We start from the raw sequence: 13,111 nt of genomic DNA, 5'->3' as shown, positions 1-13,111 counted from the left end.
AGTTGCAAATTATACATTTACATGTACGCTGAGCACACAAAGTTGGATAACCTGTCTATAGCGGCCACCTGTCTATAACGCTTATTTTTTGTTTCCCTTGGGTGGCCGCTATAGACAGGTTTGACTGAGTAGGCCATTCGTTTAAGGATATGGACGTAAGATTTGCCTTCAGCTGCTGTGCTACGTGTACTTTCAACACTTCTGATTATATACACGAATTATACAAGTATTCACCATTGTACGAATCACCTAAAATGCTGTGTTACGGTGAAATAGGTACACGGACAAACGGATTATGAATCCATAATAGAAAGAAGCATTGAAGCATAATGATGGTACTTCTTGAATAGTTTGCAGGCAAATCGCTATACCAGGGTCCTAGAGAATAGATATATCAGTCAGAATTGTAAGTGGAAAGATATGTCTTACCTTTGATGACTTATTTTGTTGTTGAAATGTCTTTCACTGGATAGACCGGCGCGCTTTCTTCACATGTAGTTAAATGAAACACTCAACGAAGAAACAAGACACACTCTGAGGCGAGTCAGTGAATTGCCCCCCTCGACTATCGATAACCAAACTATTTGATGATAGTCGATATATCGCCCTCTTTTGACGATGAACCATTTATTAATTTCATAAGGAGGGCGTGGTAGGAGGGTAAAAGAAAATATTTGCATGTGTTTTTATGTTATGCTATCACATACCCTCTTCTGTTACTGGGAAAATATGATATAAAAATATGGGAAAAATACTGTCATCACGGTGATGTGAACACATCTTTGTTTCATATTTTGCCAAACCTTAGGATTCCTGGTGTTAGTCCATTACACTATACAGCTCATCATGATATCCATGCAAGCTTTAACTGACATCTTACTGTTTATTTGTGAACAGATAATGACGTTCTTATTTAAACTTTATCTTGTCGATATTTTTTTACGGTATAAAGTTACAACAGTGAGATACAGCTTGAATAAAATAGAGGAGCCTAATGGAAAAGTTTGGCCTGCGGAATTTTGTCCGAATGGACACCTGCGGGAGACGCGCAAAAACTTGAAATAATATGCAATGACCTTGTTCATTGAAGTGTAGCCACATATAAAAAAAAAGTTCTTTGGCACGCCAGAATTCACTGGTGCCGAGAATATCTCTGTCTTCACCCATTATCATCTCCGAATAGAGAAGCATGTGTGATATACATAATAATTCAAAAGGTGAAATCGTTGTCACGGTAACGGTAGACATGAAGGGTGATTCAATATTTTGTTTTTGTCTAGGTCATATTTTGAAGGGGCATGTTAGTGCTCCCCCCCATCTCTCTCTCTCTCTTTCTCGCCTTTCGTCTCAGTTTTATTATTTACAAAATTGCTTATTACTTTACTGCTATTATTGATATCGCATTCTGAACCTTTCCTGTCCAACACATGAACAGAAGCCAAAAGTACGACTCTATGCTGAAGTTCTGACTGATCGTTTGACCGGAAGAGACTTCTGTTCAAACGATGCTTCGCATCATTATCGTCTGAACGGCAATAATTGTGTGTGCAATATTGTTTGTTTATATGATTGGAATGACCGGTGACTTTATCTGCATTTGCATCCAATATTGGCACTGGTGGCCTGCTTTTATACAGCGTTCCTCTGAAAGAATGGTGTTTGGCATGGACCCAAATTTTGTCTCTTTCTCTCTCTCTTTTATTTTTGCAATGAGACTATAGCACTACTATTAAACGACAAATGCATAGAGACGTCAATACAAATATTTTATATCAAACACTTCAGTTTTAAGAAACCTCGACATGGTAAAGTAAATAGAGTATAACATAAATATTAACAATAACAATGATGTATGCATCTTACTAGTGGATCTTTTTAGAACCAACTCAGATCCGACCTTTTAAAAGTTTTCTTCCATACACATTTAAGTTAAACAAAGTACATAAAATGTCATGAGCATTATTTTTTAATCTTTAAAGAAGATCGTTATGTCTAAATTGTTCGCAGGCATGCAATCAACATTGTATGCACACATTTCTGGTGATGTAGGACCTATACATACAGTATATTCTTGTTCACCATTTTTCTGACGTTTTAATAACCGGCACTGTGTAATGCAATTTGTCCTGGTTATTCGAAGTAATGCTGTAGTAATCCCTTACATATCGCTGTCCAGATCAGTATTCATAATGTTCACTGTCTAATGTTTGTTCTTTGTAAGTGTACACCTCATCCAGTTTTAATTCTGCCATACAAAGGTACAAACAATCAAACAAACAAACAAACAACAAAACAGCAACAAAAGAACAAAGCATTATGAATCTAACACGCATGTTGTTAAAGCACTTACACAGTGTAATATCAATACATTTGACACATTGAGATTTGGGGGAAAACTTCATTTTTGCAGCTTTATTGCGTTCTTCTATTGGTTGGTTTATCTAATACAGAACCTACATCAAAATCAGAAAATAATGTAATATTGTCCAAATAATTCATATATTATAGAGTGGATAAGAGACAGTTCGCCTTACAATAAAGGATGGGTTTGAAACTACGGGTCAAATTATTACCAAATTCAAGAACAAGATTTATCATTATCATTTTTTACATCATAAAGACTTTCCTTCATTGACTCAAGATTAAGGTTATCATATCGGAATAGATTCAAAGAGTGTCCCGTCTAAGTTTCGAAGTGACAAGTGTTACATTTTGTAAAAGGACGAAGACAATCAAAACCAAGAGTAATATTGTCATATCAGTCATTGATTCGACTGATACTAAAAGTATCTCTCTCTCCCTCTCTCTCTCTCTAAATCATATGTTTGGATATGATTATGTACATACAGTAATATAATATCAATATAACCCACATACTGAATGAGGTATGTTGCACTATGATACATGCAAGTAGTTCCGTCACATGGGCTTATAGTTGGGACTCGGCTGATCAACCTCAGTGCTGTTTATCAAAGGACTGCGTGATGCGGTTTCCGGCAATAAATCAAAAGCTATTTCTTGTTATTTCTTTCCAAACGTAGTTTCAAATTTATCGGTAGAAACTTTGTGACATCTATCACCTATAATATCTGTGGGTATTTATTGAATCGTATTCCTTCGGTACGATAGAAAAGTTATAATGTTTATTCTAATGGACATCTAAATTAAAACTTAATAGTAATACAAATCACAATGACAACCATAATAACAACACAAATGTCTCTTTTAAAAACATAAAGAACCTCGGAAAATGATATTGAGTGCGTTTTTTTTAAATATGTGAATTACCATGAAAACGGCATTCTAGTATTTATAAGGTTAGATTAATCATTATTTTCATTATCGAAAACCCAGACGTCAGATTCAGAGTCGTGTCCTTGTCGCCATACAGGGACTGTACAGGGTGTCATACAATACAATTATTTACTGCTGTACACTAATTACATGTACATTGAATAACACTGGTAACTACAGCAAAATGATAAGAAAATAAATAACTTAGAAAGAATGTCCACAACAATAACATGAGTAATGTGATGACTGTTGAACCAGCGTACTTACACCACCATGTTTGTAGTTACAGTAGGCCTAAGCCATCAAGAAAATGTTCATTTTACTAGTGATACGTAAACAGGCACTAACAAGCATGTGGAAGCTGTGAAAGGCCAATTTCTACAATTGAACTTGTAAAATTATCTACGAAACAAATTTTTTACCAATAATAACTTGTGGACATTTTTAAGCCTCCGCAAAAAGGGTGCCGGAGGCATTATATGTTTTCGGGTTGTCTGTCCGTTCGTCCGTACGTCCGTTCCCATTTGTATACGCGATAACTTGAGTAATATTGATCGGAATATTACCAAACTTGGTCCAACTATAAAATATGATAGGGCAATGACTTGATCACATTTTGGGTGAAATCAATCAGAGGTCAAATGTCTAAAGTCAATGTCAAATCATAAAATTGAATCCGTTTACGCGATAACTAAAGACTGAACCAAGCAAATTTCACGACACTGTGTCCAAGGATGACGTATGGTTGAGATGGGGCAATTACTTGATTAGTTTTTGAGTGAAATCGGCCAGAGGTCAAAGGTCAAGGTCAAATCCTAGAATTATTCATTGACGCAATAACTCAAGACTGGATAAAGCAAACTTCATCAAGCTTGGTCCAAGGATGACGTATGATGGGGCAATTAATTTAAGTTGTTTTTGAGTGAAATCGGCAAGAGGTCAAAGGTCAAAAGGTCAAGGTCAAATGCTCAAAATTTCACTATTTCCGCCATATCTAGGCGATGCCTCAAGGTATTTTCTTGAAACTTAGTGTATACATGTACTACCAAATAAAAATTCCCCAGAGAGAGTTTCAGGTCAAAGGTCAGGTGAAATTGTTAAAATTTCACTTTTTTTTCTCCAGATCTCGCAAATGGTTCAAGTTATCTTCATGAAAATCGGTACATATGCATGTACTGACTGGCAAGGATTATTTAGGGAATCAAGGGGTCATGGGTCAAAGGTCAAGGTCAACTCCTCAAAATTTCACTTTTCCCCTCATATTATGCGATTCTTGCAGGATTTTTCTTCAAACACAATGTATTATCACATAGATATTCTCTGAAAAATTTCTTGCAAAAAGGTCAAAGGTCAGAAAGTCAAAGCTCAAGTGAAAGCGCTATATTTAATTCTTTTCCTCCATATCTTGAAAGTGACTCAAGGTATCGTGAAACTGAATAGATATAATATATGCATGTTCTACCCAACAGTGTTTCTCTCGGGAATTTTAGGGTCATATGGTCAAAGTTCAAGGGTCAAAGGCCAGGCTAAAATAGATTTTTTTTTAAAAAATACTGAAATTACACTTTTTCTTCGTACCTTGAAAACTACTCAATGCACAAACTTATAAAGGGTCAAAAGTAAAGTCAAAAATCCTTATTTCCCCAAATACATAGGGCCTGTCTGTACTCTTAGACTATATAGCAAACCTACTTCAAGGAAAGTGAATATTGAACACATTTGTTACATATCTGTCATTTCAACATGTTGCCAGTTATGTGAAACTGCCATCACACATTGTCAAGACATTGTACTACAGACCTATGAGGAGAACCATGCATTATGGCAGAGGAATGCCAGTCGCCATAGCAATATTTCTAGTTAAAGGTACATTTCATACGATATTTGAAAAATCTGTTCGCATTAACACGACTCAGCATTGCATAAAAACAAGCAAAATAGTACTACTCTACGGGCGTGCAGGGAGTCGTTTTTGCTGTGTTGAACATTGATAAAGACGTAAAAACCTTTAGGACAATCACGGCACAGGAATACATAAGAATTGAAATAATTGATATTCTGTTGCAGTTTGTTACGTTTCTGTTGAAAGGCTGCTCTATTCTCAAATCTTTGCTCAGTAGGACCTAAAAATGTAACGTCAGTCAATTAAGATTAATTAGCTCAGGAGGACCTACAAAATGTAAAGTCGGTCAATTAAGACTTGAAGCGGGCACTAACAAACACTGACACATCCCATAATATATGAAAATTAACTCAAGCTACAATTAGCGTCTATCAAAATGGTTTTTCATCGTTATGGACGCCTAGACTGTTATATCCGCAACAGATTCATACAATCTCTCATCTAAGTTCTGGAGTGACAGGTATTCCTGGAAAGAGCAAAGTAAGCACAGTTGAATGGAAATAACTTCATATTAGTCTTAAATCATTTCTGTGATCAATTAACCTTTGATGTATGATGATATCTAAAAGAATTAAGACATACCAAAGCGTTCAAATGCCTTCATTTTAATAATGACATATTATTACATTAATCGTTTCCAATTCAGTTTCATTTAACACTATTCAATTGTGTATAATCAATACGGTCCGACAAACTATATGTTCACTCTCATCAAATTTTAAACTAATTAATCAATTAATAATCTTTTAATCAAAAAGATGTTTTATAACATAAGAAAGGAAGCACAGTCCTGTGCAAGTACAACCCAGCTTGAATTTACGTTATAACACAATAAACAAACAGTGTTTGATAATACACTGTATCTTTTACGACGAGTCAGTAAAAATACTCATCAATAGAATGATGTTTGACTCACTAAACCTGCATTTGTGAAGGTGCTACTTGATTGGTAAATATTCGTCTGGATTTGATAAGGTTTTTTTTTTTAAATGTTTATGTGACTCCAGTATTCTTTGTCGTGTAATGGTGAGTTGAGTTTAATTCTTTTTTCTGCCTTTTCTTTCCTTTTGTCCAGGCGCGTGGTAAAGAAATACAGTTGACACGGAGTGATTTGTACTTTTAACAAGATACATCTGCATAGGAAAGTAAACAGTTTTACAACAGCTAGATCGACAATAAGTTCATTAACACAATATAAGAAAAAGTTAATATCATGAGGAGCATCTTTCACTCTGACGATGAAAGAAATGAAACCGGTAACATAGCTTACGTGATACACTTCCATTATCGGCTCAAGTTTCCTCTGAATGACGTCATAAGAGCATCTCTTTGCTGGCACTATTTCCCAGCAGCTGGTCATTATAGAGTATCTGAGGAAGGAGGAGAAATAGACATTTTCAAGACCTTTTGATCTCCTTATATACTGATCTGTGTTTTTATTCATTAAACAAATTTGATAAATACGCAATGTGCCATTGTCGCGAAAGTGTCGCATCTAGACTGATTCCGCAAAAAGCGCAGTTGGAATCGAGGAAAATTCTCATCAACGAAAACAAGCAAACAACAGCAAAATCCACGCACACACACATTATACATTCACCTGCTAGCAAACAGAAAATGAAGGTAAATACTCACAATTCTTGACCACAGTGAGAAGGGCGTGGCATCTTGTATCCCTTGGTAACCTGCTGCTTCACCATGTCCATCGTCATTTTGGGATATGGCCTTGCTCCTTGAAGACATATTAAACATATCACGTATTTCAACATTATATCTAATAGTGTTTAAGTTATTTTTTTCTGTTTTCTTTTTTTTTTTGCTACCTACTTTTATACTCTTTCTTCACTGGCAGTATAAATCATGATTCTCAAAGGAATGCACACTAATTGTAAATCTCAAGACATTACATTTTTTTTTTGTAAATTACGTTCACAAATATTATGTGTCATTTTACATATCATAAAAGTTCTATATTCTGGTATGAATTATACGGGGAGAATAACTTCATATTATCACTTCCTTTAGTCTAGATCGAGGTTAATGAATTATGTGATGTAATACCTAGAGTGACGATCTCCCAAAGAAGGATTCCGTATGACCAAATATCGCTTTCTAGAGTCCAATTTTTATTCTGCATTCCTTCAGGTGACATCCAGCGTGTTGGCTTCTGCAAAAAAGGGGAAAAAAAGTGAACAGCATATCTCATACATTTTAAAGAATACAAACATTTTTACCTCCATTCAATTTCACGTTAATGAACTAAGCAAAGACAGGTATCAGTGTGTTGTCTTGAGTAGCAGATTCTCAGACTTACTGTTTTGAGACTAAGGAGGGAATGGAATAGGCCCTTTAACACACAATCTTACTTTTTTGAGTTGATTGAGATATACTCTGTGGCAGGAAAACATTCGCGCAGTAGTAGGAGAATTTTTTTTCCATATAGGTGTGTGTGTGTGTGTGTTTTATTGATATATGTTATATGATGTAGGTATATCTAAACCCTTTTCAGAAAAAGAAAAAAATAATGTCCTTGTTAAGAGGGGTATCTACTTCTTGTTAGTAATCATGTTCAGATGGAATTATGCAAATTCCTTCTACGATTGTATCCTTGAATAATATAGGTTTTCCCGGTCAATTTCATACTTTTGTCATTCAACGTGTTCAAGTTCCTATTCTGAGCATTCGGTTTTACGCATTCAACGCTGGCAGCACTTTTCAAATCGGCAATCACATTAAAAAATCCAGTCATTCGAATTCACTATCGGAGCATTCAAATTTAAGTGAGGAGCACGCATTTCAGCAGTGAGCCTTCAAATTGATGTCAATCTGGCGACGGAATCTCGTCGGCCACCTATTCATTGAAAATTTTGAACTCGGGCTTCACTAAAAGGAGTACAGGCACATGTCCCTCGGATAATACAGGACATAAAATGGAGGTCCCATGTGTGAGAGAGTAACAACTCATGCACGTAAAAAATCCCTCTTCATGTATACTCATCGCAAAGAGTAGGGCGTTTAAGCCGGTCAAGTGGTCTCACCTACACCCAACTGGACCCCATCGTGCCCATGGAAGACCAGCTTTTGCAGCTGAATATGGGCTATCGAGCCATCTTCTCAGATGGAAAATGAAACAAACAAACAAACGAATATTATAGGAAATGTATAGGCCTACAGACGAGCATAATATGGAAGGTTTATTGACACCTTCGGGAAAAGAAAAAACCCATCAATTTCGACTACATTAAAACTGATAACATGAACAATGAATGCATCTAATTTGGTGTTTTTTGCTATCTTATTGGTTTACTTTTGAGGGACTATGTGAGATCATTGTGCGTCAGTTTGTCTTCAAATTGATACATTGTCATTATGTGGTTAGTGTTGGGGCGAAAGATGATTAGACTATCGTTGTGTTGTTTGGATGCACTGCTGATTGGACCTAACAATTTAAAATTTATTGAGATGAGAAACAAGACTGTTCTCTGTTCATTGCAATGAACAGAGAACAATGTAGGACCTTTGAATAATCATAATTAGATACTGTACTATTAAGCCTTCACCGGTTGTGTGTGCCTTTTCTCCTTTCTTTAAGAAGGAGAAGAAGAAGAAGTTTACTCCATTTCCTCTTTAAATTGAGTGCAGGAAGTACGAACTTGGTCGCCTGTAAATGAAATTACACGCTCCAAACAAGCTCGGGACTATCACAGGACTATCCCGTGAATTTGAATGCACGAGTGGGAAGTGCAATGCTCATTATTTGGAAATTGAATGCCCGATCGTGAATATGATTTGACGAAAACGAAATAGAACTCCCATGAGTGAAATTGATGCCTCGGATTCTGAATTTGAATGTCCGAATATTTTCGCCTGCGTGCGCTGTGTGAATTTTGAATGCACATTAATGAATAATGGAATTGCAAAAGTATGAAATTTACCGGTAAAACCTATACTTACCCTCCCAGAGGGTGAAATGAATGACGTCATACCGTAGTCAGAAATCTTACAGATCCTGTCTTCCGTCATTAAAATGTTGTGAGCACACAGATTTCCATGGATAATCTAAGGAAGATATCAAATTGTGAACACTCTGATAAGAAATATCATGGATTACAGGCTTGAGTGAACGTTATTATATTGCATATAATTATTATCTTTTTCAAAACGCAGGTGGAAGGAACACACACACACACAACACACACACACACAATGGGCTCAAGTCACAGGATGCGATTTAAATCTGTCATATTCATATGGATGAAAAATCATATGTGGAGGAAGTTGGTACATTTTTGTGGGGTTTTATAATTATGTTCCAAGAAAGAAAGAACACCATCAAGTACACATTTACATGTGTGTGTGTGTGTGTGTGTGTGTGTGTGCCTAAACAGAAATTCAAGCATATTTTGTTGTGACAGCTCTCATGTCATAATTGGTGCTCTGTTCTTTTCCTACATAACGTCCTGTTCCTTACCAATGTCATGAAATGCCTATTAAATAAAACATTCCTTTGTGGATCAGATTCAATTCTTGTGGACAACTTTGCCGTTATCGGAAGAAGGCAGAACTTATTTTGATTCTTTGAAATGTGATTGCACACTGGGTGGACGAGGTGTATTACTGATGAACATTGTATTTCTCCATTAGGGTACAGTCTTCTTCCAGTGAGCCCTAACATACTAATGCGATGTCTCCAGAGGATCTTTTTTCTTCACTCAATGACAAAACTATGCATCAATTCAGTCTTCGTCTTGTCTTTGTTTGCCGATAGCATATATAATATCTCATTATTCTCTTACATGATCCAAATATGCTTCTTGAAACTGTCTATAGTAGACTTAATCATTAAAAAAATGGATTCAAGATTCATAATTGGTGCTCTGTTTTTTTCCTACATAATCACCTGTTCCTTACCAATGTCATGAAATGCGTATTAAATAAAACATTCCTTTGTGGATCAGATTCAATTCTTGTGGACAACTTGTGGACAACATCTAAGAAACTGATAATAAGCAGCTACATCCTAGAAACCTTAAAAGCTCTAGATTTCAAATCTGAATCAGTAGCAGGTGTCTTCTATTATCTTTACTCATTTCATAAATAATTTGTACGTCTGCATTACTTGCACTTATATCAAATAGATACAAATTGACATTTCTTGCATAATTACCTTGTTGGACGCAAGGAATTCCATTCCTTTTGCCACCTGCCAGGCGAACTTCAGTAACTTGGACTCATCAAAGCGGGGTCTTGCTGGCTTGATGTTCCCATAGGGAGATTTTGAGGACTGGTTATTAAACTTTAGAAAAGTCAGCAGTGTCCCACCGGAAACAAATTCGTGTACAATGGTACCTGTTTGATGTCACAATATATATTAATTTTTACAGTAGTCGATGCAAAGGCCTTGAATACTTCAACTTTGCAGATATTGTTTTTTTTTTCTTGATTATTGCCAACATAGAATATTCTAAGCAAATGAATGTCATTCAATAACTTTGCTTAACATCATGAAAAGAGCAAATCAAACGCTGTTTATAGCGCTTTTTTTCCATTGAAAGATACTACGCTTAGATAACGCGATATTTTATTTTTTTTTTTCTCGGAGTAAACTGATAATACTTACGATATTCTTCACAGAATCCAAGACACCTCACGATATTTTGATGGTTTGGTAGTTTTTGCAAGTATTTCACCACCTGCAGAAGGTCTGGAACACTTACTGTATAGCAGAAATTAGATATTTTGATGATTAAAAAAGATGCATGAAGCTAAAGGAACGAAAGAATCATAATTGACATTCGAAATCACAATTTCCTGCTAGTCTACGGTTTAAAAGCATGCTTTAAACAAAGAGATTTTCTTTTTAAGTCGATCAGCGAAATATATACTTTTTTGTGTTACGAATTCCAACATTTATTCTTCAAGACCCGTCGTAAACATATTTTCATGATCATTTACATACAAATCATTGTCACAAAAGTATTTTTTTTTCTGTACAATGCCTTACTGTATGATTTTACCCTTAAACATGCAGTGAGGGCTTTATAATGCATCTATTTTTTTAAATACTCTGTATTTCTTTTTTTTTAAATACATGATTGCAGGCAAATGGCATTTTCAACCTTAGAAATGCTTAAGGGGACACCTGCTGGCATTTTGTATCATCATGAACTAATGCTGTTGCTCTTAGACGTATAGCTTCAAATATCAATCAATTACTTTGTAAGTTGACTTTTTATTATTTAAATGCTTAAAAAAATCCACAATTAAACAGAAAAGCAAAACATCGTGTTATCTAATGAAAACAGTATCAATGATAACCTGTGATCTGCCTCAGGGCTACCGGAGCCACTCCCTGTTTTGTGCGGAGTTCACCCTTCCACACGTCGCCAAACTTCCCCAAGCCGATGGAACCAAGTCGAGAAAAGAACGTTAAGTTTTCAGGTTCCAGAGCAACGGTGCTTGGTGTAAGTGGCTGATATACAGCATTACCTGTCAAATGGAGGAAAATAAGCTCTCATGTTTTCATTACAGTCTACCCTCTTTTTTGTTTGTTTGTTTGTTTGTTTCTGCGTTTGAGGACGTTTAAAAAAAGTGACCTCTTGTATAGTGATGCTCTGCCATCACAATACTTGACTATTAGTTAGGATTATAGCTTGTAATTGGTTTGGTCATCAATATTGAAATACTTCATACTACGCCCTCTGACGTCATCAAAAATATCAAAACATATCCACTTTCATCATATTGAACCTAACCAGCCACTTCTCATCTGTGTGCAAAATATGGCAACGGCAACTATAAACGCACGCACACACTCACACACCTACACACGAACCCTCCCATGTAAGAACATGCATGTATATTATAGCTACTATAAGAATGATTACACTGAACATGCTGAATGAAGGGAATATATTGCCGCACTTTGTCTGATTTATATATATGTATATATATATATATATATATATATATACATATTATTTTACATATCACAAATACATGATTATATTATATCACCTGAAATTAATAATGATATATATGCAAAGAAGAATGACATCAAATATTCACTAGCAAGAAAAATTGATGATTTAGGACCATTTGTTAACTCAAAACAACAACGATACCGTGTGTAAACAGGTGAAATACAACCTTTGCTTCTGCTTTCGATCATCTCATAAGCACTGTTCTCGTTGCCTCCAGATAAGCCTGTCCTAATATTGTACAAACACGAGGAAAGTGAATAAATAATTGTTAATTATGCATTTTCTTACTGAGACACAACAAACGATACTGAAACCGTAACTGTACACAATGATTTTGGTATCAAGAGTAAAGGTTAAACCTAAATGTTCATAGTAGGCCTACCATCTCTTTGTTCTGCGGCAATTGAAAACTACTCCTCTTTTTATCAGAAAGCAAAATGCTGGGATTAACGGGTGATGTGTATTGTTCTTACCTTGCCTGCTTCTCAGATGTACTTGGCACTAAAAGCGAGGGAAAAGAACAGAAACAAAACGAAATTGTACAAAATCATACCTGATATAACGAAATTAAGCAGAAATAAATCAAATCAAATCAAACAGGTGCCGCATTGTATAAGTTCTATCTATTCTGAATTTTTTTCATTACTGTGATTAAATAACAGTCATTATTGTTTATTATTGTTGTATTACTGTCTCATACGGTAATTACGGAAAGGTCCTAATATGGGTCCTTCTCTACTCATTCGGCCTTCGAAGATGAATTTTTTGATGTAACTATGTTTGGGTAATTGTAATATTAACCATTATATTTCCATCTTCTATTTATGAACGTCTTTAGTCAGGATGAGTGAGAGAAAACGTGTTTGTACAAATATGCACACGCACGCACACACAAATAGTATTTTAGCGGTACGACACACCACATATAATT

The 13,111-nt window shown here is 35.6% G+C and overlaps 1 protein-coding gene across 1 annotated transcript in view; it reads right to left on the bottom strand.

Moving 5' to 3' along the window:
- Positions 1–5,597: 5,597 nt before the first annotated feature.
- LOC139711391 (tyrosine kinase receptor Cad96Ca-like) overlaps positions 5,598–13,111 on the bottom strand; it is a 58,871-nt gene continuing 51,357 nt past the window's right edge. The window contains exons 5-14 of the mRNA XM_071623277.1: positions 12,654–12,681; positions 12,347–12,408; positions 11,516–11,686; positions 10,818–10,913; positions 10,365–10,546; positions 9,152–9,256; positions 7,259–7,364; positions 6,833–6,929; positions 6,468–6,567; positions 5,598–5,663 (exon numbers count right to left, since the gene is read on the bottom strand). Of these exons, the coding sequence (XP_071479378.1) occupies positions 5,598–5,663; positions 6,468–6,567; positions 6,833–6,929; positions 7,259–7,364; positions 9,152–9,256; positions 10,365–10,546; positions 10,818–10,913; positions 11,516–11,686; positions 12,347–12,408; positions 12,654–12,681 (1,013 nt within the window). The remainder of the gene's footprint in view (positions 5,664–6,467; positions 6,568–6,832; positions 6,930–7,258; positions 7,365–9,151; positions 9,257–10,364; positions 10,547–10,817; positions 10,914–11,515; positions 11,687–12,346; positions 12,409–12,653; positions 12,682–13,111) is intronic.

This window comes from Diadema antillarum, unplaced genomic scaffold (assembly GCF_040938485.1).
Source record: "Diadema antillarum isolate AM-2024a unplaced genomic scaffold, OU_Dant_1.0 seq00001654_RagTag, whole genome shotgun sequence".
In the NCBI taxonomy this organism is placed as follows: domain Eukaryota; kingdom Metazoa; phylum Echinodermata; class Echinoidea; order Diadematoida; family Diadematidae; genus Diadema; species Diadema antillarum.
This window is presented reverse-complemented; position numbering and strand designations above follow the sequence as displayed.